Source organism: Ctenocephalides felis, unplaced genomic scaffold (genome assembly GCF_003426905.1).
Source record: "Ctenocephalides felis isolate EL2017-DRISC unplaced genomic scaffold, ASM342690v1 CF-g0.4_SCAFFOLD_01170, whole genome shotgun sequence".
Classification (NCBI taxonomy): Eukaryota; Metazoa; Arthropoda; class Insecta; order Siphonaptera; family Pulicidae; genus Ctenocephalides; species Ctenocephalides felis.
Window position 1 is genome coordinate 16649213 of NW_020537324.1, and position 27335 is coordinate 16676547.

The window sequence follows — 27335 nt, forward strand, 5'->3', positions numbered from 1 at the left end:
GTTGGATGAATGACCTTTTATAGTTAAATAAATTTTACATTAAATCTTGGCTAGAAAAAAATTGATTTTAATAAATAAACTTAGAGCATAAAATTTATTAAACATAACAATCTAATATTTAATTAACATAACTAGCACTTGGTTTTATAATATATCTCCAGCAGCGCGTTTGATGGATGGTCTTACACTGAAAATAAATTTCTTAACTGGCACCAAGAAACCTCGGTTGGGAAAATTTTCGATTTTTCAAAACCGAGTGGCAGCAGCACCGTAGTTTGGAAAGTCTATAAATATGATGTCCAGGCTTTAGAGACGATCAGTATCACAAAATAAAAATTATTTGCAACACCAAAAACCGCTGATACAAAATCAAAACTATTCAATCATTCAAAATAGGCGGTTCTAGTGAATTATACCGAAGCGCGCCTGGTGTCAACGTTTGGCATCAGACAATCGGATATACCAAGCAGGTGCTTGGCGAATAGTAGTAAGTGCGTGGTGACAAGTGCTTGTGGCCGCGCACCCAACTAAGGGCAATCACAGTGATTTTTTCTATTTGGTGTGGTGATTGTGATTGTGCATGTGTAGTGCGCCGAGCGTCATCGATTTGGATCATAAGAAGAACTTAATTTGGACTGACGATTTGCCCGGTGAGTTAATAAATCAATACTTACTAAGTGGATCTAGAAATGTGAAATACAATTTAATGAACTGACCTTAAAAATCACCTTTTTCTGTGATGATGCTCCAACAATTCTGGAGCACGTGGATTTTGAGCAAATGCGTATTACCATATCAATTCGAATCCAATATGGTCACTTGATTAAAAATCATAAATCAAATCCAATATCATTGGTAAATTATTAAATTCGTTTATTCAAGCACCTGACAAATAAAAATGGAGCATGCCCTAGTTGCGCAGAATATTGTTGAACGCTTCGTAAGAAATAGTATGAATAATCATGGTAGAAAAAAACTGATCTTGCACAATTTTAATATATAAGAATTAAGATTTTGATTTGATATAGTTATACTTACTTCATAATTATAATTAAAAATTTCAATAAATTACATGTTCTATTAAATCCAATAAATTTATTAGCATTTATATCCCACTAAAATTTATATTTTTATAACACTATTAAAGTTTTAATCAAATTGTTAGTTAAAATGTTAACTTTCCTTTTATTGCGGATTTGTGGCAGATTTATAGATTTACTATCCAATTTATGTTATGAATAGATTACAATTCATGTCATTATGATGTAGGTAAATAAACAAAAAAAATGAATCACTTACGAAATGATAACATGTATTATGAAATCGATGAATTAGTCGTGCAAGCATTATGCGTTAATTACTCTAATTAAATCAGTACCCTGCTGTGTAACGATTTGATCGACACAGTTTTGGAAAGTTCACTAAATTTCTAGTTGTTTGTGGTGTATTAATTTAATATTTGATTAATTATGACTCGTGAAAGTGTTTTTTGATTTTTATATTTGTGAATTGAAGTAAGTTTCTAGATTTAATATTTTCTATTACTGCAACTTTATGCTCAGCATTCATCACAAAAAGTATTGATGCTGCTCTCTGAACGTTGTCATAAGGCTGTATTTTTTTGACTAGAAATGAATTAATTTATTTGGCTAATATAAGTACGATTTTTGTTTATTGGTCAGAGCAAGGATTAAAACTCCAGTTTGGGAATTCCAAAAGGTTTCTGTAGTGTGCCATCAATGGTCATCAATACTACGTTTTACAATTTGCTTCATATATTTTTATTATGCAATAACAGTGTTTGTTCTGAAAATATAGATATCTGCATATACATTCATCAACACAATGCAGTATTATCAAATAAAAGTGAAATTTTATAGTTGATTCAAAACTAAACCTACTTTCATTTTACACGTACCTTGATTTTTAATAGTTTGTCGATAATTCAAATTTTCTGATTCATTCATTTTTTTATTTAATTCAAATAGTTTGTTATTGTAAATTTAGTGTTCATTATGAAATTTGGAATATCCTTGTCATAAGTTATGGCTCGGTTTTATTTGTTTATTATAATAATATTATAAATATTTTTATAATATAAAATTATTTAGAACTTGTTGAGGTAACTTTATAAACCAAAATATTATAAACCAATATATAGATCTATTGAAGTTACCTGTAACATTTTAACAAATTGAATACTAAATTTACCTAAAATAAAAACATTGACATGTTAAAGATTTACTGTATTAACGTGGTAATTTGAGTATTTATATACCTCATTTATAATATAATTTCACTCAATATTACCTATTTTATCATTTTTGATCACTATATTCGGTACCAACTTCTTGGACAAATTTTTAATAAATCAATCCAATTTTGAATAAATCAAGTTTTTAATGAATCAATCAAATTGTTAGTAAATCATACTTTTCTTAAATCACATTTTTAGTAAAACAAATTTTTAGTAAAACAAATTTTTTAGTAAATCAAATTTTTTAGTAAATCAAATATTTACTGAATCAAATATTTACTGAATCAAATATTTACTAAATCAAATATTTACTGAATCAAATATTTACTAAATCAAATATTTACTAAATCAAATATTTACTAAATCAAATATTTACTAAATCAAATATTTACTAAATCAAATATTTACTAAATCAAATATTTACTAAATCAAATTTTTAATAAATTCAAATTATAATAAATCCAAATTTTAATAAATCCAAATTTTAATGAATCCAAATTTTAATGAATCCAAATTTTAATGAATCCAAATTTTAATGAATCCAAATTTTAATGAATCCAAATTTTAATGAATCCAAATTTTAATGAATCCAAATTTTAATGAATCCAAATTTTAATGAATCCAAATTTTAATGAATCCAAATTTTAATGAATCCAAATTTTAATGAATCCAAATTTTAATGAATTCAAATTTTAATGAATCCAAATTTTAATGAATCCAAATTTTAATGAATCCAAATTTTAATGAATCCAAATTTTAATGAATCCAAATTTTAATGAATCCAAATTTTAATGAATCCAAATTTTAATGAATCCAAATTTTAATGAATCCAAGTTTTAATGAATCCAAATTTTAATGAATCTAAATTTTTAATGAATCCAAATTTTTAATGAATCCAAATTTTTAATGAATCCAAATTTTTAATGAATCCAAATTTTTAATGAATCAAATTTTTAATGAATCAAATTTTTAATGAATCAAATTTTTAATGAATCAACATTTTTATCAAATGAAATTTTTATCAAATGAAATTTTTATCAAATGAAATTTTTATCAAATGAAATTTTTAATAAATGAAATTTTTAATAAATGAAATTTTTAATAAATGAAATTTTTAATAAATGAAATTTTTAATAAATGAAATTTTTAATAAATGAAATTTTTAATAAATGAAATTTTTAATAAATGAAATTTTTAATAAATGAAATTTTTAATAAATGAAATTTTTAATAAATGAAATTTTTAATAAATCAAATTTTTAATAAATCAAATTTTTAATAAATCAAATATTTAATAAAACTGCTTTTTAATAAAGCAAATATAGAAATAACAAATAGTATTTTACATCATGCATTTTTTTTTTTTCATTTTCTGAAATTTTGATTAAATTTAAATAAATGCATGAAAACAACTGAAAAGACTGAGTACTGATTCAGTTAGGCTGTCGTTTAACAAGGTTACACAAAATACCATTAAAAAATAATTTTAAAATTCTCGTGTTTAATGAATAGTAAAAGAATAAAAATGGTAGTATTGATATAAGTCAACAATAATATGATGATTCATAAAAAATGAGTCACTCTCACCATGTGAATTTGTATAATTACTTTTATCCAACATGGCCTTCCTATTTCTGTTCCTGGATCCTATTTTAGATAACTGAAGCTTTGTCCTATGTTATATCGAAGACAAAATGTGACTGGATTGATAACACAGAAAAGTACCCTATCATTTTAATGAATGTTTGCTAATATCTATTGATTTTTTTCGACCCATACCTTAAAACTGTTTCTATTCAACCCACCCAGACCGTCTCCGCTATGATCCCGATGCAAGTGTCGGGCTATCTCGCCCCTCCGTCCCTGTCTTCGCTGCAGTGCGGCCAGCAGCAGACGATGCACGCCTGGTCCTCGGACACGCAGAGCGAAGTGTCCTCCATGGCTGATGTCGAGGTGCGGGACCTGGTCACCGCTTTGGGGCTGAGCAGCCAGGATGAATTGCACGAAGAACGATTCCGAGTTGATCGGCGCCGTTTGGAACAGATGATTATGGGTAAGATAACTAAAATAGGGATAAGAAAATAGAACTTTTTTCATTTGAAAGTGCAATTCTCATTAATAGCTGTATAATAAGCTGGTAACTGTATATCTAACTTATAACTATAATATAACTAGGTATAAGATTATAACTTCCAAATAAATCGAAACTAGTGGGGTGTGTGGCATCGTGCCTTAAGGCAAATTGCTGAAACTTCCCGTACCGTAACGAAATATTCGACGAGTACTGAATGCTTTCAAATAGATTATTATTAATATTGTAACATTGTCTAATATTTATAAGAATTATATAAACTGAATTGCAAAGTTGAAATTATTTGTTTAAAGTATATTAGAACTATAGTCAGAATTAAAAATAAAATCTGAAATATTTTCGATACACAAAAACAATTTTTTTTTTTTTAAAAAAAAGTTGAAACTAAATTTTTTTTCCAAAATCAAATTTTTTGTTAGAACAAGCAGAAAGTTCTTTGAATAATTTAAATCGGACGCTTAGTTCTCTCAAAAACTGCCATTTTTTACATTTAGCTCCGTATCTTTGAAATGGCTGGGCCTGCTTTTGCCAAAAACTAATCAGCTCATCTCCCTATCAATAAGAATCGAATGTTTTTTGAACCATTCAAATCGGTTGATCCGAACACACATACATCCATTTTCTCTAAGGTATGCCAAAATATTCAGAACATTTTGAAACGTAAAATATATAAAAATTTTCATTTTCGATTTTTTGCGATTACTATAATTTGCCCTACCGAAAGTTAATAAACCGAAACAAATGTTAGATGGCGTCTCGTTACTAGAAATAGATTTTTAAATGATTTCATTGAGTATTTTGCTTTTTTTTTCAATTAACAATTAATTACTCGCCTCCTCAGTCTGGGCATAATGCTTCACAATAAGTTGCCACTAGGTATTAGAGAAGTTGGAAATGGGAAATTTTATAAATTACTTGACACATTTTTTAAAGAACAAGTTTTTTTACTCTATTGATGAGTATTTGAGTTATTACTTTTAGTAAATTATTCTGTTTTTTTTTTTGTTTTTTCGACGTTCATATAAAAGTCGAAACTTTTATGAGTAAACATTTGATTTTTAAATTGTATTTTATTTAATATAGTATGTATTAATATGTATTAACTTAAATTATGTACCATTAATATCTATAATTGTATTATTGTGTTGTATAAATATGTATGTTTATAATAACTTTAAAAAAAAATTACCTTTTTTAAAATGATGTAAAAACTGTTACAGGCGAGGGAGAAACAGCGGAGACGGCGGTGACGTTTTTCCAAAAGGTATTTCATTCTTGTATATATTTATGTTACTTTTGTAAAAATTGTATAACATTCATATAATGGATTTTAATTCATTTAGTTTATATCGTACGTAAATGAATCATTCTTACTTTTATATTTTTTTTAAGTCCTCTTTTCTTTTTTAAGTCTTTCTTTTTAAATCCCTTTCAATTAGAGTTATTACTTCAATTTTATTATATTCATTATTTAGTAACAACTATATAATATAACAACTAATATAACAACTATATTATATTTTTTCTGACTTTTTTTATAACATCTAATTTTCTTAATTTATTTTCTTCATTTAGATTATGGATGAGACAAACACGTACATAAGCTGGCCTTCACGATTAAAGATTGGAGCAAAATCTAAAAAGGGTGAGAAGGACCTAATTAACTATTTTTTTATCTTTGTCTGAATAAAAAAAAATGACATTGCATTTATATTTTTGATGATTAATTAAACTTTGCGATTTGAGTAAAAAATCTCTAAATTAATCCTAGAATGGTATTGTGCTTAACAAGTGATTTTAGTAATAAATAGACTTTTCATTTTTTCAAAATTCTCATAACAAAAGTATCTAATAAAAGTACATAAGTCTTCTAGGGTTAATTATAATTTTGTATACAATTTGGCATAAAAAATTTTATAACATTTTTAGTTACATCTACATAAACATATTTGCTGTAGCTAAAATATATAAATGCAAGTTTCTTCGTTAATGTTTTTCATTTCTTCATCACTTCTAAATTATGTATTTATTCTTCTTTATGTTGCATGAAATACCTAATGGCATTTTGTGACGTATTTTTTTACATTTAATATATTATAAAATTAATTCAATCCTCGAGCAAATTTAGGGAGCTTCATTATCAGTCAATTAAGTGGTTTAGATTTTTCCTAATTATAAATTACTTAATTTATTAAATTATCAAACCGAAGCTTTGGTGCTGAGAATAAACCCAAGATGTAGGCGTTTCATGATCTGTACTATATTTATTTATTCAATTATTCGAGCCACCTGCATAATAACATACATTTATAATATATTAAAATTGGAGAAATACTAGACAGATCGTGATAAATCTTATTAAATTATTTTATATCGATAATTCAATTTTTTTATTTAATTATTTGGTACCCAATATGTAGGCGTTTGGTGATCTAACAATTGCAATATACATTATAAAATTGGAAAAAATATTACAGATCCTAATAAATATTTGTATATTATTTTATAATAGTAATAATTTTGTTTAAATATTTAAGGCAATTTGGCGTTACAAAAACATGACTGATCGCCTATCTATAAAAATAATAAATACCTAATTCACCACAAAAAAACTTTGAAATGAATTAAATTTGATTTCATTTTATTCAATTTACAACACATATTAGGAAACGTTTAATTCCGATATATAATCGCGCTATGATCGTCCTACAATTATTTCTACCTGCTTGCGACCGTTTTCGAACCCGCGTGCATGGGTCGCATTGGCAACCTCGCACGAAAATCGGCGGAAAATGAATATGAAAAAGTGGTGGAAATCTCATCCCTACTCCAATTTTCTTATGCGTTTTTCTCGTCGAGGTCCAGGATCAGTCTTTTCAATTTGGACCTTCGTCGAAGCAACAACTATTTGGAAAACTCGGACAATAATTAAGGTATTTATAAAATATATTATTAGTGGTTTTGTGTTTGAAGATTTTTCATTAATAGTAAACGATTATCGGTTTTTGTGCGGTTTTAGATTTTTGCGAATATTTTCAATTTATTTAGAGTGCGTTTTTTTTATAAATGTGACGAAGTGCGTTTTTTTGAAAATTAATAATTTTATGTTGCGTAGTAGTTTTTTTAAGTGTTAATATTTTAATACAGTGCGTTTTCTTTTGAGGTTTTCAACTTTTTCATCATAGTCGGAATAATTTGTTACATATTAGGGGAAAGCCATATACATTTTATAAATACATTTATAGTGCGTTTTCTTTTAAGTATTTTTTTATTCATACTAAATTATTTAACTAGATTTGTTAATAAATATTAATGATTATATTTGACGAAATGCGCTTGGCAACCGAAATATTTTTCTTGTCGCCGCGACCGTATACCTGAACGCGACCCTTTTTCCGAGAGATTGCATGATCGCCGTTCTTGGGAAATGTTTGTGCAATATACAATAATATAGTAACTAAATTATATCGGTTAATTTTTTTTATAATTTCATTTTGTTATGGAATATTTATTCAACTTAATTGCTAATGGTTTTTCAACGAATATAAATAGCCCACATAGTGATTAAATTTTAACGGTTTGATTTTTTTATTTAATTTTGCTATTTGTTAAATCCAAATTATGTTTTTTCTCAACAAATATTAATTTTCAATATTAAATGATTATATTTCCATCATGACAAAGTGCGCTTAGCAACAAACGAAATGATTCTGTCGTCGCGACCATCTACCTGAACTCGACCCTTTTTCCGAGAGATCGCATGAAAATGTTTATGCAATCCACATCCCACATAGTAACTAAATTATAACGATTTGATTTTTTTATTCAATTTTGTTACGTATAGATTTTTGTTAAATCCAATTAATATTATTTTTCTCAACAAATATAAAATTGCGATGTAAAATGATGATTCATGTCCATCTTGATGGAGTGCGCTTAACAACAGGCAAATTCTAGCCGCCGCGCGACTTTATACCTGAGCGCAACCCTTTTTCCGAGAGATCGCATGATCGCCGTTCTTGAAAATGTTTGTGCACACATTCCACAGCCCACATAACGATTTGATTTTTTTATTCAGTTTTGTTACGTACAGATTTTTTGTAAAATCAATTCATATTATTTTTCTCGACAAATATAAAATTACAATATAAAATGATTATATTTCCATCATGACAAAGTGTGCTTAGCAACAGGCCAAATTTTCTGGTCGCCGCAATAGTCTACCTGAACGCGACCCTTTTTCCGAGAGATCGCATGATCGCCGCTCTTGAAAATGTTCGTGCAATCCACAGCCCAGTTAGTAACTAAATTTTTGATGTGATTTTTTAAAACAATTTCATTATGTACGGATTTTTGTTAAATGCAATTTTTATTATTTTTCTCAACAAATATAAATTTACAATATAAAATGTTGATTAATTTCCATCATGACGAATGTGCGCTTAGCAACAGGAAAAATTCTGGTCGCCGCGCGACTTTATACCTGAACGCAACCCTTTTTCCGAGATATCTTGCGAAAATTTTGTACAATATTCACAGCCCAGTTAGTAACCGTAACAAAATTACGATTTGATATTTTATGTTGGTTCAATTTTATTACTAACACATCTAGTTTTTATCGTGATTTATTAAAATTTTATGATTTTCTTTTTTCTTTAACTACACCTGTATCTTACAATTTTATTTCTATTAAAATTATATAAATTTTATACTTTCTTATGTTCTTTTATATGTATTATTGCATGTTTTTCTTATTATATTATGGTTTGAATTATTGAAATTTTCAGCTCCTAATTTGACGCATCTTCTTTACAACTATTCTGAAAATGTTCCTTGATTTTTCGAGATCTGCTTGGTCTAATCCTGGTATGTTTTACTAATTTATTTTTCATTTCTTACTTATTTTATGTGCAAAATATGTGTTTGAAACTCTTATTTATTTCTGTTATCTGTTGAATTTCTTCTATTCTAATCTAACAGTGATCTATTTTATATAATATCATGTTCTTTAATTTTTAATTTACTTCTATAGACCCCCATGTAAGGATCGCTGGACGACTACTTGATATTCAACAAGCAAGACAAAGAGTGCTGGCCATTCTGGACGCCCGTGTAAGTAATACACTTATATCATATATTTATAAATATGCAATTTTTCAATTTAAAAAGATATATTTCAATATGTATAATGGTTACAACATGATGGTGGATTGGTACATAAGTCTACCCTTGGGTATTATATTTTGTATATATGCATATGTGTATGAGTGATATCTGTATGTATGATATGTATATGTATTTATGTATATTTGTATATCATTTATTTTTCTTATAAATTATTTATAATTTTAAATCTTGAAACAGGGAGCTCGAGTGACGATGAAATTAGACGTGAGCTACACTGAACACTCCCACATAATTGGCAAAGGGGGTTTGACGATTAAGGTAAGCATTTCAAATATTTCTTTTACCAAAATGTGGCTCAAAACTAATTACGAATCTAACATTTTCAGAAAGTAATGGACGAAACCGGCTGCCACATACATTTTCCTGACTCGAACCGTTCAAATCCTAACGAGAAAAGCAACCAGGTTTCAATCGCAGGCGACATTGCAGGAGTGGAGAAGGCACGAGCTAGTCTTCGTGCAGTCACTCCGCTTATTTTCAGTTTCGAGTTGCCTGTTCTTGGGGCCAACCAGACCGTCCCTGATCTCAACTCTCCTCGCGTTCAACAAATTCAGGAGGGATACAATGTGCAAGTAAGTTCAAAATTAATGAATACACCAATATTGAATAATAAATAATTAAACATTATATGCAATCCCAATTTTAAGATTAACAAGTTTTTTTTAATTTGTTTTGATTCTAATTTTACCACTTAAGGCCGTCTATTTCTTCATCAATTATATTTCTTGATCTTGCCTATTTCTTAATCAAATACTTTTTATTGGATTTAAATTTAAACTTATTGAATTATAAATATTTATAATATTTAATATATTTTATAATATTTAATTTTGTTTACATAGGTAATGTTTCGTTCGCGGCCTAAATTACATGCTACCCTGGTGGTTGTGAAAGGACATGAACGTGATGTGGTTAATGTGAAAAAGGCTACCATGTTGCTCATCAAATACATGTGTGATTCTGTTGCTGTAAGTTTACCAATTACTTTAATATAATATTGTTTATGTAAATTTCATGCAAAATATATGTAATTTTCTTATCCTCATCTGAAATGAAATATTCCATTATTAGTATTTTTGCTTAATCTTATTATGATTTTTTTTTTTCAGAATCAGATCAATGTGCAAATGACTATCGAGATCTCACCCCAACATCATGCTGTTGTTCTTGGGACTAATTCACTGCAATTGAAAGGAATCATGCAACGCACTCAAACTCAAATAATGTTTCCAGACGCTTTAGACCCAAACATCCCATCCTTGAGACGCAGCTGTGTGACAATAATTGGAAACATCGATGGAGTTTATAGTGCTAGGCAACAGCTAATTGTGAGTGCTCACTTCAGTTTTTTTTTTTTGCTTTTATATGTAATTGTTTGATTTCATAATACTACTAATTCTTATTAACAGGGTTCACTGCCTCTTGTGATGATGTTTGACTTGCCAGATAACGTAGGCACGACTGACCCAGATAACATAAATAATTTAATGAAATCTTTAGATCTGGTAATTCAAGTTCGTCATAAACCCAAACAAAATACTATGTCCGTTATTATTAAAGGGATTGAGAGGAATGCAAGTAAGTCCATTTCAAATTCATATGTTAATATTTAATTCTATATAACATAACAATTACTTATTCATTATTCTTTTTAGCAAAAATGTATGAAGCCCGTAACAAACTTCTGAATATTACTGAACCCAGAATTGTAGCTGACATACCCCCATCATATCATGTACCGAGTGGTGCAGAAACCATTGCTCTTCCAATATTATCACAACCACCATTATCACCTGTTTTGTCACCATTGCCTTGGAATCCTCTTGGTAGTCCATTTACTTATGCTCTACCAACTGCTTTACCGACAGCCGCTTCACCTACTTCAAGTATACCTCAACCATTTAAACTGAGATCATTGCAAGTAAGTTTTACTATTAAATCTAATAAATTCAAGATTTACTTCTAATGACTTTTAATACATTAATCATGATATTTACAAACTAATGGTTGATTATTGATTTTGGTGTTCATTGTGAGCAATTGATAACTTTATTTCCAATTTTAGGGAATTGGTGTACTGAGTAATGTAGATTCTAGTCAAGATTCATCAGGATACCAGAGTTATACTAGTAGTAGCAGCAATTCATTAGAATTCCCAAATTCTAGCTGTTCTTTATCCAACAGTCCAAGAAATAATTCTCCTGGATCACTATCAACTACTTCTACTACTAATCATCACTCGCAATATAGCTCTCTTGGATCCACAAGTGGAGTCGGTTCTACTAGTGCCATAAATGATCTCACTGCCTCAATGTATGACTTGTCGACTACGGATAGAAGAGCTCCTGGATGTGAAAAGGTACATAAATTCAGAACAATTATTTTCAATCAAATTGTAATCATATATCCACATGCAAGTAATCTGCTTGTAGCGGTTATTCTACATTGAATAATTCTTATAAATTATGTACATTATATTTTTGTTTCTTACTAAACAGGCAATGAATACTCCCAAAGGATTATCTAAAACTATTGGTAATTCTACTAAAACAGAATCTGGAATAACTCCAGAAATGGCGCGAATGAAAATGATGGCTTTGAAAGCTTTGAATATTCCTCCAGCAGGAGAACTTAGAATTCCCAATTCCAACTGGGCTGGATATGGGTTCAGTCAAACTTCGCAAGGTTAGTGTGTACTATTTATAATACTTATAAATGTACTTAGCTTTTTACTACATACTTAATATTACCAAATTATTGAAAATACCACAGCTGTTTAAACTAACATGCCATTTATTATTTTAAGTATCTTACATAATATATTTTTCTATTATTTTGATGTCATTTAGGTCTCCAATCTATTTTTACGGAGGATGATGATGTTTGGGCACCTACACATCAAGTCACCATGTCTTCTCCAATGAGAAATTCGTTGACTGGTCCAGGAAATGTAACTAATCATGGTAGTCAAATCGAAGTTATGAATAAGAATGATTTGTCAGTTCTTCTGGCTGCTAATGGTCTTGAAAAATATATTGGTTAGTTCTATTAAGATCTATAATCATGATTCTAATTTGTAATGAATAAGCATGAACTTATTCATGCAAGTACATATACTGAATGTTATCTTTCAAATAAAAAAATGTGTATATAAATTTTCTTTGTTACCTTATTTGTTTCAACTATTTACATTTCTATACTTTTACAGAAATATTTGAATCTCATGAAATTGATCTGAAGACATTCTGCTCTCTAAATGAACATGATTTGATCCAAATCGGAATCAAAGCTTGGGGAGCTCGTCGACGCATGCTAATGGCCGCTGCTGATTACACCAACAAAGCATCACGTGGCCCATTGCATTCAACTGGTGATATTAATATGACTTCATTAAATGTTGCACCAGGCGCAGAGAGACGCCACTTTTCTTCTTCTGACCTCTGGCCTTAAAGTTTTTGTGATACATCTTATAGACCAATGAGCCTCAGTATAAATCTATGCTGTACCTTCCAAATGATACCAATGACGCAAGTAACTATTTGTTTTGTTTATTTTTTGTGATAATGTTGATTTCATTTTTGAACCAATTTAACTCAATTTTGCGAAATGACCTGTGATAATTTTTAGTTAGGTCTAAGATCACTTAGCATATTTGCTTGAGATATCCTGAAATAGAGGGTATGTAAAAATGACTGAATTTATTTGTACCTCGAATGTGATTGACTGAGTGTTTCATATTGATAGTAGATAGTCAAGTCTAAAGACAATGCAATAATACTTTCTTTTTGAATTTCAAGTTTTAAAGTTCTTCAAACTGATTTGGTATTTAGTTTTCGTTAAATTTAATATTTATTGTTTAAATGTTTTCAATAACTAATTTATGAATTTAGAATGAAATTTTGAATTTGTTTAGATTAAGTAACTATTTTTGCATGATTTACTGGATGTAGGTATCCAACTGGGAAATACCAATTAAATTTTATCTATGATCGAATACATAGTACTGTTTTTAAACATAGGTAACTTTTAATTGGCCCAGCTGGATAAAATAATCATTGCTTAGATCTTTTAATATTACCTATCATTAGTTTTATAAAATAAGAGATTTCTTATTACTGATTTTTAATATTAAGCAAATTTAATTTTAGTGTGGGATTTAATATGTTGAGCAATTCATTGTTGTTTTTATCCATCCATCAAGCAACATCATATTGCTGATAGATTTAACAATTTGTCATCGTTTTAAACATGATTTTTTCTTTTGACAACTATATAAATGTGATTATTTCAAATGCCCACATTTTGTTCAATTTAATAATCTGTTGACTAATATTGTGTGTTGATGTTAACTTTCTAGATATATAGTACCTATGTTTATATTTATATATTTGTAAGATTGATGAAATTCCAAATATTTTTGATAATTGTTTGTGTATACAATGCTCATGCTTGCATGAATATTTTTTTCATAAATAAAAATATTTTCATAATAAATATGATTTTGATTTCTAAAAATGTAATTTTTAGTTTACTTTCAGTCGCAATGTGAATAATTTTGTAAAATTGCAAATATTATCTAGATCAGTGTATTAAATATTTTTTTTTAGTACTATTAATTTAATAAAATTAGTAATACTACTTAGGGATTGTTCAAGTATTATGTAAGCAGATTTATTACAATTATTTACCCCATTTTGTTGCAATTAATGTAAAAAAATAAAAATACTACCTATGACGTAATCATCATCCAGACTCCCCTGCCCCCCATGACAACCCAAAATAAACAAAACAACCCCCCTGCCCCCCTATAGTGCTTACGTAATACTTCAACAGCCCCTTAATAAATTATGATTTTTTTAAAAATAATAAGCATGTGTTTGGTACCTACACAATATTAAAATTTTTAAACTAAACTAATTTTTAAAACACCCTGATTTACAATATTTGCACTGGCAACAAAATATGTAAACTTAGTTGAAACAAATATGAAGTTTAGATACTCTTAAATAAATTATGATCTGAACTTGTGGAGTGTTATTGCAAGTATATTAAAATTTTTATATAAAATTGTAATGTTTTTAAATTAATTATTGCATTGTAAGATATATAATAAAAGTTAGTCACCAAGTTTTCATGGAGCATAATTGAGCATTAAAGTTCCATAATGCAGATTATAATCCTGGAATTACTTTTAAAATTGTAAGTTTTACTACTTTAAAGACAATATTAGTTCAACGCATTTATTAAAATTTAATTAACAAATCAAATTTTATTGAAGGCAGCAATGTCAACACTCTGCACAAAATCTTCAAAATTCTGTATTTCTTCAGTCAACAAATCAATTGATACTTTGTCATCTTCTACAACACAAATAATCTGCAATTTGTTTATTCCATAACCAACTGGGACTAACTTTGAGGCTCCCCAAACTAAGCCATCCATTTCAATGGAACGAACAACCTGAAATAATTATATATTCAATCATTAAAATTCATTATGACTGCAAAGAAGTTTTTTTTTTACCTTTTCCATTTCTTTCATATCAGTTTCATCATCCCATGGTTTGACATCTAAGACGATTGAGGATTTGGCAATTAAAGCAGGTTTCTTTGATTTTTTGTCAGCATAGGCCTTGACTCTTTCTTCACGAAGGCGAGCTGCTTCAGCATCCTGATAGAAAAAAATATGCTTAAAGTTCAACTCAAAATAGACATAGATAAAATGAGAGATTATTTACATCTTCTTCATTGTCGCTTCCAAAGAGATCAACATCATCATCGTCATCATCCTTCTGTGTGGTAGTCTTTGCACCAGCTGCCAGTGGGCAAGTAAGGCTTGGGAAACCGGCTGAGTCTCCACCAGATTTTGTGTACGAAGCAATATGCCTGTACCAACGGGCTAAATGTACTAAGTTAGCACCTGGTGCTTTTGGCAAAGTATTGAATAAATCAACATCGGCTTTTGATGGCGCGTATCTAATAAAATAAATCAACTTAAGAATATAATATAGGTTAAAATTTAACTATGTCGGTTTAAATATATTACCCTTCGACGTAACTGTGATCAGCTAAAAAGGTGTTTAAGGCCTGTTGGCCCTTTTCAGTTTTCACATCACCAAAAGCCATTTCGTTTGCTTATTAGAAAATAAATTGTACAATCAAAACGTGGCTTTTCTCGAGACTGAAGATACGGGAGAGAAAAGACAGAAATTGCTAAAAAGGAATATTCGCAAAGAAATGTGTCAGTATGACCAACTGTAGCAAAGATTTAAAAATACTCAAAGGAATGATAAGTAAATATTAAATTAGTTAATAAACAGTATTTTTATTAAATTAAGGTATATTTAAATTGATAGTGAAAATTAATTTGTTTAAAAAACATTTGGTATTTAGGGTATTTATTTTTATTAAATATTAGGTACCGGGCACACTCTCTCCTAGCGGATTTGTCGCACAACACGGCATTAGTTCTGTGGTAAAATATGGTATTTCTTGTATGGCTATTCATGGTAATATTTTCTATTTGTTTTGACGTAGTTTGTGCCTTTTTATGTTTTAAATTAATAATATCAAGTTCTTTCAAATATTTCTATAAAATAATAGAGGGTAGATTGTTATTTTTTAAGCAATAGATATTTTGTACTGCTTGTACTCATATATTCGTTTTTTGATCTATGTTGTACTGTTTAAACATTTATTTGAGAAAGTTGTTTTATACTTGATAACTAAGAAAAGGTTTTTTATAGTACTCAATAATATAATAACAATAATCCTGTGGAAACTTCCAAACAGCAATTAATGTAATTAGAGTACGAGTAATGTAATTGGAGTACAAAAAATTATCTATTTGTTTCTCAATTAACTATATCTCCTTACAAAAAATATAATTGCCTGCAAATAAATATAAATGACAATAAAAGTTTTTTCAAGACCTTGTCGTGAAATTAACTAATTAAAAAGTAATTGCCAATATATTGTTTTCAATAAATAGATTGCAATTAAATTTAAACAAATAATATTCATCAATATATTTTTATAATTTGAGTGTGACCAAATTGTGCCTGTAATTCGATATTAAAGAAAGTAATTTCTGGAAATTTCATTATTTCAATCGCGACAGTTCCAAGCTTGCCCGCCACCTAATTTAGTTCAAGTATATATTTCCATTTTCGAATGTTGTCATCATCTGTTTCAAGTTCTTGAAGTTGCCCGCATAAGTAGATTCTGTCACTCAGTGACATAAAAGTCTTTCGGATTTCCTTTTCCGTTCCAACACTGGGATAGGTTTGTGTTATTATTTATTAAATTTATTAAATCTTAAAAAATCGAGTTTTGTGTGAAGTGTAAATTAATTATGAGATGTCGAGCATATGATACTATTGAAATCTAATCGTTTTGTGAATTTAATTTTCGTATTGTTTTTGTAGATCTAAAATGGTGCAGCGTTTAGTATACCGACGACGTTTGTCGTACAACACAAAATCTAACAGAAGGAGGGTGTAAGTATAACTATAATTAGTAATGTTAATATATATTAAATGTTAATGTAAAAATAATTGCAATGTATATTATGAATTCTTTATTTTTTGCCTCTAATGGAATTTGAGGTTATGTTGACATTTAACAGTTCACTTTTCTTTTTTACTTTTATATGATGAATTATTGGCTAGAGTCCTGTTAATATTGATGACAAATGTTCTGCTGACAAATATTGAATTAAGTGCTTTATTCGTGTGTGCAATATCAGATTTCTAAATGGTTTTTATTTTTCAGTGTCCGAACTCCAGGTGGTAAACTAGTGTATCAATATTTGAAGAAACCCAAGAAGATCCCCAGGTAATTATTTCATAAATTTTCATTTATTTTATAATTGCCATATAAGTATATAAAAATCTGTTCCAATTAAATTGATATATTCAGTATCGCATATGACAAAAGTTTTAAATATTTGACTCAAGTGTGTTCCTACACTTTCGTACCAATGTAATTTCATAGTATTTCTTGAATTACTTTAACAAATATGATTATAGGTGTGGACAATGCAAAGACAAGCTCAGAGGCATCCAGCCTGCCAGGCCCATGGAAAGATCCAGAATGTGCAGAAGAAAGAAGACAGTACGTAGATCATATGGTGGAGTACTCTGCCACAAGTGTGTAAAAGAACGTATTGTCAGGGCTTTCCTAATTGAAGAACAGAAAATAGTCGTAAAAGTTCTTAAAGCACAACAAGCAAGTGTTAAAGCGGCTAAGAAGGATAAATAGACCTAATTCTATGTTAAATATAACATAATAAAAACTTTCTCAAATAAAAAAAAATATTTTTAATTATGCCCTTTCAATTTGTGCTTGTTCAGAATTGCTGTGATCATGTAATAACATCGATGAAATTAAAAACCTTTCATAATGGGATTTTACAGCCTAAAAACCTGTCTTTGTGACCTTTTTCTAGTAAAAGGATTTGATAACTCCATTATATTGAAAACAGTTATTTATTATAACAGTAAAGTAAGAAAAATAATTTAATATACAAAAAAAACTTTAAAAATATTGTATTTTTGTGTGCTTGGCATGAATTTGAATTAAATTAAAACTTAAAGCTGTGTTACCCCCTAAAAAACAATTTATATAACATGAGGCAGTAAATTGTTCCATTGGTTGATTGCCATAATTTTTTAAATCAAGTATGATGTTCATTTATACAAAGAGTATTTTTGTTTTGAAATTACAAGGTTGACCAATTTGAATATAAAATATTTAAGCATTTTGGAAGAATGAATGGATAATTTCAGTCTTAAGAAGTTATTATTTAGTTTGCATTTACTGTTTTGGTGTTTGTGTGATTAGTTAGTTTGTAATATACTTTTATTTTAATTAATTCTTACGTTTCAATCTCTTGCTAATAATACAGTATTAAATTTTTTAGTTCTTTGGATTTTTCAGTAAAACTTTTTAGTAATACTCATGAGTAAAGTGAATTTTTTGTATATGGCAGATGTGCTTGTTTATTATGAAAAAATTTTTTAGTTCTTTGGATTTTTCAGTAAAACATTTTAGTAATATTCATGAGTACAGTTAATTTTGTGTGTATGGTAGATGTGCTTGTTAATTATGCTGTTAAGGTGTGCCTTCAATGTATGGAGGGCAAGTCTTTGATTTATATATTTACCTGACGCTTGCATTTATTAATATTATGAGAGATAATGGTAAGTCTTTGATACATAAATCTACAAATATTCTGTGAAATATTTGATATAGAAATAATCGGATTTATATATATATATATATATATATATATATATAATACAAATATGAACACACTGCATTTAATAATAATATTACAAGCTTTTCGAGACTACACTTGCCTCTTTGGCAGTGTAAATAATATTATTTAAATATGTTCACATGCTAAGTATACTATGAACTAAATATTTTGTATTTACACTGAAGAGGAGATAAACTGTACTCTCGAAACATTTTTAAAATATAATGTAAATATTACTTAATAAACATTGCAGTGTGTTCATATTTTCAAAGATTCTTTTCACTCAATTCTTTTGATATATTTATATATATCAAGATTAATGAATATTTTTAAAATGTTCTATTTTTGTACACCTGTATATGTTTTGAATTTAGCAATCAATCATCAATCTAAATTTACCAAATGTATATAATTTATAATATGTAACTTCTTGATATTCACTTGTCCTGCAAGTGCTCTTGTATTCAATAGAAATCATTTTATCCAAGTGATCTATAATTCGACAGCATTTATTTTAATTTTTTTGTAACAAATTTCAATGAACTGATAATAATCAGAATAATTCAAAAACATACAATGAGTTCAGAAACAAGTATCCTATCCAACAATGATAATCTGGATATTCGGCAGTTTGTGCAAACAATAATGAAGGTATTATATGGAACAATTACTTGATTTTTGTCAGAAAGTATAATCATTTATGATATTCAATTATATGCTGTTGTTAAATAAAATTAAAAATAATGGTTAGGGGACACCCGGGTTTGAACCGGGGACCTCTCGATCTGCAGTCGAATGCTCTACCACTGAGCTATATCCCCATATGAGGCGGCAAGGGACAATAATATTAAATAACACACTCGTGTATTTATTAATATTTTAATATGAAATAGAATTTATTGCTTTTTTTTTAGTAACATGCACTGAAAGGATCTACTTACATATTTATATTTCACTACGTATTTGATGCTATTCATATTATATAATATGCAGACGTATTTCGTGCGCCAGCATTCCAGTTTCACTATTTGATCTAAACTTTTTGTATAAATTTCAAAAACATTTTGTTATCAAACAATAAACTTTTATCTTTATATTTTTTACAAGAAAATTAAGGTGAAATGGGGCACACTGTTACAATATAAATATTTCTGATTTTGTATTTTACTTTCTTAATGTTGGTATACAGTTTAGGCAACTTCATAAGCGTCCATCATTATAGATAAGGAAAGTGATTAAACAGTTTTTGCCCGTTGTTGCTGTTACCGGCCAAAATGCTGCCAAATTTATTTAGTGTTTCTGAAATAACAAACAATTTGTGTAAATAATTTGTGCAAACGGTTTTTCTATTCATTTCTTGGTGTATGATTTATATAGGTAAGTAATTGTGGTTTTTCCATGCTTCTTATATATTATATATTTTAACTTCAAATTATAGTTAAAAAAGTTTTGTAAACATAAACCAAAATGGCTGACTTGATACGTTTTTCGAGTTGTCGCACGTCAGGCACGATGTTAAGTTGTAACAATAAAACCTAATTAACAATTTTGTTTCTTTTCTTTTAAGAAAACAGTGCCAAATCGTAAGAAAAAGTCGGAGTATAAATAAATTATTGACTGTAGTTTCTTCTTCATTTGGAGTACTTCCTCTCCTCCTGTAAACGTTGCAAGAATGACAACTAAAGGTCAGACAGATTTTTATATAAAATTATATATGAAATTTAATATTTGTTAAACGATTGTTCATATATTATTGTTTTTTCTTTTGCTATTTTGATGTGACAACATTGTGGTTCCTTTGCCCTGTAACAGAGTGCTCCATATGTGGTATTTTTGGTATAATCAACCGATATCACTAAAATGCAATTTAAATTAAAAAGTCGCTAATAAAAGTCATATTTATATATTTTCGTGTAAAAAATGCTGTTGTAGTTTAATCTGTGCCAATTGGAAGTTTGTTAAAATATAATTTCGCCGCTGCAGTATTATTTGTTTTGTTCGAAGCAATGTGCCCCACATTACCTTTTTAAATTTGGAATTTACAACAGTTTTGGTTAGTTCAAGAAATAAACTTTATCATCGTAAAAGTAAGTGTTTAAAATCTTTTTGTTTAAACGATGGCATCTTTTTTGAACCGCGTTACTTCAAAATTAGTGAATTTAATATTTAATTGGGTGTAAGTGGCATTTTCCCTTAAAACAAGTTGCATGAACGTGTCATGCATTGACTTAATCAATATGAATTCAGATTTAATTACTTTTAAAATTGTGATGGTAACATTTTCAACTATCTACTTTGAAATACCAGGTTCTTAGGAAAAACATATAATTTTCAAACTCAGTTTCTTAATTTTTGTTGATTTTGGTGCAGCCGTTTTTGAGAACGAGGTGAAATTTTGGCTCACATATATACTTTTTCCAATTTTGGTGTTGAGCATACTTGAAACGTTGAGAGGTCATACAATTAGCAAATTGGGGAAATATATAATTGTCATTGAAGTTACAAATAAAAATGTATTATTTAAATAAATATTATTTGAATAGGATCCTGATCTGTCGAATATTGGTGAAGCTGGCGACAACGAAGACACTCGTCGTATGGCAAGAGTGGAATTCCTCAGGACTGAAATTGCACGTCTCGATCATGTAATCAGCAATAGTTTCAGCAAATTGGAAATATTTGATATTAAAGCCATTATGGAAGATATTGACCAGATCAATACAAAAATGTACAAGAAGTTGGGAATGGATAGACTCGCATAGAACATTTAACAACCGGACTGAAGATTACTTGTCAATAAATAAAAAAATAGAAAAAATCAGAAGTTGGAATTGTAATCTCTTGGAAGTTGGATATTTTGCTCAAAGGAAAATACATACAAATTATCAGTTTATTTTAAAATTTAAATTGATGCAGTCAATTGGAAAACTGTCTTCATATTTAATATATGCTTATAAAATTATCAAACACTACTTTATTTAGTTTTGTTTGAAAATATATGCTAATAAATTAGCATTTTTAAAGATAAATTTATAAGACCAAATTGTGTACAAATTTAAATATTTAGAACTCTTTAAATGTATGAATTGTTCATTTTCGAACTATTTCGAACAATGCTTTTCGCTTTATATTTACTTCTTTTCAACTTTTACTGCTTAATGTATACTTCTTTTAATTTTTAACTTCTACTCCTATCTAAATTATTTACCAGCATATTATTTTGCAATCCAACACCGACACAAACTCTTTGTCGGGTAGGTGCTTTGATTTATGTCTTATAGTGACAACATGCAATTATAAGGCATGGTTGAATCAACCTACATTAAATCCACGCGATATTATTACAATATTGCATTTGCATTCAAGAGTTCAATAATCTAATCAGATATTTCTTAGAATTACAATTACTTTCAATTAAGTACAGTTTATTTAAGATGGTACTTTAAAGTACTTAGAGTGGCTAAGTATTTTCTGAATGTCAGTTTTGTAGTACCATTGCCATACACAAAACTAAGTTAGTATGTTTGTATTAACAAAAACTAAGTTGATCACAATTTTTAAAAATGATAAAAATTGTGGGTTCTTCCACTTACAGGTCTTGTGTTTTTTTTTATAAAAATCATTACGTTCATCAATGATTAGGCCACACTTGGCAATAAGAAAAACAGAAAAGATTCAAAAGTGACCAACTTTTTGAATATTTGAAATTTTTCAGAATCTTTAAATACTTCCCACAAACTGAGGAGTTCTTAATACTCAAATTAAATGGATCCATTGGGATAAGATAAGCACTTTTAATAAAAAATATATAATCAGACAAAACACCAATAAAATATATGCATTATTTTTAAATTTCTTATAATATTTATATGTTTTGCCTAAAGATCTAGCCTTCATTTAGTGGAACTAAAAATATTAAAAGAAGTAACAATAGTTAGTAGTACTCACTATCTAACTTCTCAATTCTCAAACACTATTGTTAAATATTTTAATGTTGGAATATTTAGTTCCTCTTAATCTAGAACTTTCCACTATAGTCCTACTATAGTGGAAACATATGGATTTTATAACAAGTAACAAATAACTTGAAACTTCAAAAAAGTTATGAAAATAAGGAGTCGCATTTTTAGCGAATAAATAAACTTTTTCTTCGGGAATTTAATAAAACATTACCTGCTTACTATTAGTTTCAAAAAATTAAATTTTGGGCCACATACACAATCATACATTTTCCAATTTTTGGGTCCAATTCAGAATCATTACCAATTAGATATTTTCTTCCCTATCAATGTTGTGAAAAACAATCTTTCTCATTAATTTTATTAATTTAATAGTTACTTTAGGGAATTTCTAAATGAAACCTTAATGTTCAATATCATTCCTAAATCTTCTAAAGAAATTGATATTATCTACTAATTGTAGTCTGTACCAAATGTGTAAATAAGACATATTAGTCAAGATCATAGTTTATGCTTGTACTTATTATAAGCATTCGTATAAACGTATGTGTATAATAATACTTATGTATTATTAAAAAAATTGCATGTGGAGTTTATCTATAAAAAAGCTTCACCATAATCCTCAAATTTATTGTGGTATTTCATCCTTCATTAAAAATCCCGATTTAAGGCTTTATTATAATTATAATTTATGCAACTTAAGTCAGAATCCGACTTTACTAAATGCTTTCGCGTATAAACTTGGGATTAATGTATGCATCTCATATATCATATAACTTCAGAAGGTGTCAAACTGCAATCCGATTATATTATTAAACGAAGCGAGAGATTCCAAGAAATGATTATGCGTTTCATAAAAAAATAAAAGAATTTAGAGGGTAATGCAAGTAGAAGAACAGTCGAATCTGAAGGTCCCTTGTATATATATATATATATATATATATATATATATATATATATATATATATATCGTAGAAAGACACCAGTCCTGGTGGAAAACCTTTTGCATTATCCGGACTCTTTCACAACAACACGTGGCTCTGGTAAGAAGAGTTTTTTACCGCCTTTTGACTAATTTAGATATTTATATTATATATAGATATATTTATATATATAAATACATATATGTTTTAGAAAAATATCATATAAAATAATGTAGAGTATATTATTTTATGAGCGATCCAGGCGCAATTTTAATACTGTTCTCTCTTCTTCATCGAAGAGTTCTTTTGAATCTTTTTGACAAAAATGTTTTGAATATTTAAAGCAATTCAAATGCAATTTCTATTAGCCACGTTTTTTTTGTGTCTGTTCTATTGATAATCAGTTAATCATTTGATGATTTAAAGTGAAAACATTACTCTTGATCTGGATGTAAATGCTAGCTATAAGTATGATGTTATTTTTCTAAGAAATATTACTTTCATTGAATCAAGTAAATGGCTTTAAGTTTGATGTATTTAAGTTTGATTGTTCAAAATCACATTATTAACATTTTGTTTATATAATTTTGAATAAGTTATAAAATATTAACTGACAATTCAAGTTTTAATTAAAATCTGCTTCACAAGAACACCAGCAAAACAATAATATGCAAATTTGTAAAAAAAAAAACAAGTGTCTAAAACTCTGTTTATTTTTTTGGCACGATCGGGTTTCTGGCTAAACCCTTTCATGCATTTTTGAATTTCCAATTAAATGGTCGAGTGATAAAGGCACACAGATTTTTTGGCCCTTCGTCATGCTTGACAGATATTGCATCTCGACATAATCGACCACGAAATTACTACAGACGGACTCAGACCAAATCGCTGGAATTAGAACTATAATGCCATACAAAAAATGACAAAATCGAATATAACATAATGGCAAAACTGTCACAGTTTAATTTTACAAAATAACTATTGATTTTATTATTGGATTTTTTATATTTTTAATCTTAAACTCATCGCTTATATCTTTAATACAATATGTAGCCATTATTGTTTGATCACGAAAGCTGCGTTCTTTCAATTTGGGATCAGGCTCGAAGATACATACTATTTGAGGAAAAGTAATTAATAATTAATTATTAAGAAACCTTCCGGCCAATTTTTACCAAATATTTAACAGCGCTATTTTCTACTAACTAATGTTTTTCGAACAGTTTTTGAATTGTAAACATTATTTTAGTATTTTCGGCTAAAATGTTCAAAATTTGTTTGCATTTTGTTTTTAATTTCAAAGAAATGACTTGGCCGATCGTCTTGTAAAACTAATCAGCACTATTTCTGCCAGAATGTCGATAAAGAATAAATTTTGGCTCACATACACATCCATACAGCTACCTTCTTACATCACCTTCTTCATTATTATTTTAATTTCAAAAAATTAAATTTGGGCTCACATACACAATCATACATATTTGAGCTCACTTTTGGGCTCAAACACTTCAGAATCACTTGAAACTTCGAGAAAACTATATAATTAATGAGTCGCATTTTTTAGCGAATAGATAAACTTTTTCTTCGAGAAGTTACCTTCTTGCGTCTTTTTTTCTATTATTACATTAGTTTCAAAAATTTAAATTTTGGCTCACATATACAACCATACATTTTCCAATTTTGGACTCAAACAATTCAGAATCACTTGAAACTTCGAGAAAGCTATGAAAATAACGATAGTCGCATTTTTTAGCGAATAGATAAACTTTTCCTTTGGGAAGCTACCTTCTTACATTACCTTCTTATTATGACTTTTAGTTTAAAAAAAAATTAATTTTGGCTTACATACATAATCATACATTTTCCAATATTGGGCTCAAACAATTCAGAATCTCTTGAAACGTCGAGAAAACTATAAAATAATAACAAAACGCATTTTTAAGCAATTGGATAAACTTTTTCTTTGGGAAGCTACCTGCTTACATTTTCTTCTTATTATTACTTTTAGTTTCAAAAAATTAAATTTTGACTCACATACACAATCATACATTTCCCAATTTTGGGCTCAAACAATTCCGAATCACAAGCAATTAGATATTTTCTTCCCTATCAATGTTGTAAAAAACAATCTTTCTACTAAAGTAATAGTTACTTTAGGGGATTTCTAAATAAAACCTCAATGCTCAATATCATTCCTAAATCTTTTTTATAATCAATCGAATTCGAATTCGAATTGACTTTGAATACAGTATTTATCTAATTGTGTACAATCGTGTTATAGACTACAATCAAGCAATTGCAATTCAGTAAATGAACATTTACGATCATGATCATAAATTTGATATTGAAAATATTCAGTATTTATTGCTAAACATATTACACACTACCAATATTATTTATAACTTCGTTAAATTTATTAAATATTTTTATGACTAAAGAAGCCAATTAGGTGGATTCTCACCGTTCCTGCATGAACATTCGTAGCCGAATGATTCGAAAGGAGTTATATATGGGACTTGGCTTGTCATACACACAATACGAATTGTACAATTTATTTTTATACCCCGACGTTAATATATGCCAGAAGAAATTAATAGTACCGGTTTTCTTCACACCTCTTCTTCAAGATGTTTTGAGGTGCTTTGTTGTAGCCACGCATAGTGACCAACTCGGTCGGCCGATGAGGATTTTAGTACGGTAGTCGGCGTAGAATATTAGCTTTTAGTTAGGATGAAGATAAAAGATTAGAAAAAAATTAGAAGAAAGAATCAGTGAATATACATTTATAATATCGATATTAATCAATATATTATATAAAGCATACATTACATTAAGTAAAAAAGGACTTTAATTTAAAATCCTTGGATCCAAAAATGATTTTAATTTGAAATCATTAAATCCTTAAAATTTCTAAAACATCTTCAGTTTTTCATTTATTTCGACATATAATTTTATGTCATTTTAATTTCAATTTTTCATTTTAATTACAATTTTGTCTATTTAAATATAAACAATAACTTACTAAATTCGTGATTATGTCAATTTGAATATACTTACCATTCTAAAAAGTAGTAAACTAATATTTTTCTCAAAATATTAGCAACTGATATTTCCCTCAAAATAATAATTTGAGTGACTGTCCAAAAATTATTTTAAAAAAATTCATGCAACTGTCTGCACTACAATACACTACATACACTGCATATAGTTTGTCTAATCTAAAGATTTTGCTTTTATTATGTTAGAGCAATTAATAGATTTTTCTGGCTGAGCTTTGAGTGAATTCTTATCTTATTAAACTTAGCCTTAAGACTAGGACTTTTCGAAAACTTTTGGATTTCAATTTGGAACTTATCAATATTAAAGTTCTGCTAGAAGTGAATCATCAGGAGAAAATTTTCAAAAAATAAAAATTTGATTTCCTATATTATATTTTTTGTCAGTGAGAATATAAACTGATTCTATTAGTTTTTATCAGACAAGGTTTTTCATGGTATTATGACGTTCATTTAATGAAATATCTTCAAATAAAAATTAAATAAACACGAAATTATAGAACTTTTTTGGAAAGACAAAAAGTAAAAACCTAACGTGTTCTATAATTGTATGACTTATTACAGTTATCAATATAATTTCTGACTTTACCTCAGAAGAATA

General features: G+C 28.2%; 3 protein-coding genes and 1 non-coding gene across 6 annotated transcripts; 2 read left to right on the forward strand and 2 right to left on the reverse strand.

Annotated features, from left to right (window-relative positions):
* Positions 1-355: 355 nt before the first annotated feature.
* On the forward strand, positions 356-13319 carry LOC113365757 (protein bicaudal C-like). 2 transcript variants are annotated; one of them, XM_026607292.1, is made up of 15 exons: positions 356-650; positions 4066-4309; positions 5569-5612; positions 5924-5993; positions 9381-9460; positions 9713-9793; positions 9862-10107; positions 10378-10503; positions 10645-10863; positions 10945-11113; positions 11191-11456; positions 11601-11894; positions 12034-12220; positions 12385-12573; positions 12744-13318. In XM_026607292.1, the coding sequence occupies exons 2-15, from the start codon at positions 4078-4080 to the stop codon at positions 12983-12985; spliced, it is 2445 nt and encodes an 814-aa protein (XP_026463077.1). In that variant the 5' UTR covers positions 356-650; positions 4066-4077; the 3' UTR covers positions 12986-13318. The 2 variants fall into 2 exon arrangements, with proteins under 2 accessions (XP_026463077.1, XP_026463078.1); XM_026607293.1 differs by lacking the exons at positions 356-650; positions 4066-4309; positions 5569-5612; positions 5924-5993 and adding an exon at positions 9136-9214 and having other exon boundaries at positions 12744-13319.
* Positions 13320-14770: 1451 nt separating this feature from the next.
* Positions 14771-15740, reverse strand: LOC113366105 (elongation factor 1-beta'-like). Its single transcript, XM_026607657.1, has 4 exons — positions 15581-15740; positions 15273-15510; positions 15059-15205; positions 14771-14995 (listed from the first exon to the last, which is right to left on the reverse strand). The coding sequence occupies exons 1-4, from the start codon at positions 15658-15660 to the stop codon at positions 14798-14800; spliced, it is 663 nt and encodes a 220-aa protein (XP_026463442.1). The 5' UTR covers positions 15661-15740; the 3' UTR covers positions 14771-14797.
* Positions 15741-16744: 1004 nt separating this feature from the next.
* On the forward strand, positions 16745-17850 carry LOC113366093 (60S ribosomal protein L34-like). Of its 2 annotated transcripts, XM_026607645.1 has the most exons (4): positions 16745-16818; positions 16962-17033; positions 17308-17370; positions 17565-17850. In XM_026607645.1, the coding sequence occupies exons 2-4, from the start codon at positions 16969-16971 to the stop codon at positions 17794-17796; spliced, it is 360 nt and encodes a 119-aa protein (XP_026463430.1). In that variant the 5' UTR covers positions 16745-16818; positions 16962-16968; the 3' UTR covers positions 17797-17850. The 2 variants fall into 2 exon arrangements, with proteins under 2 accessions (XP_026463430.1, XP_026463429.1); XM_026607644.1 differs by lacking the exon at positions 16745-16818 and having other exon boundaries at positions 16834-17033.
* Positions 17851-19545: 1695 nt separating this feature from the next.
* Positions 19546-19617, reverse strand: Trnac-gca. Its single transcript has one exon. It is a non-coding gene; the product is annotated as a tRNA-Cys (tRNA).
* Positions 19618-27335: the final 7718 nt, after the last annotated feature.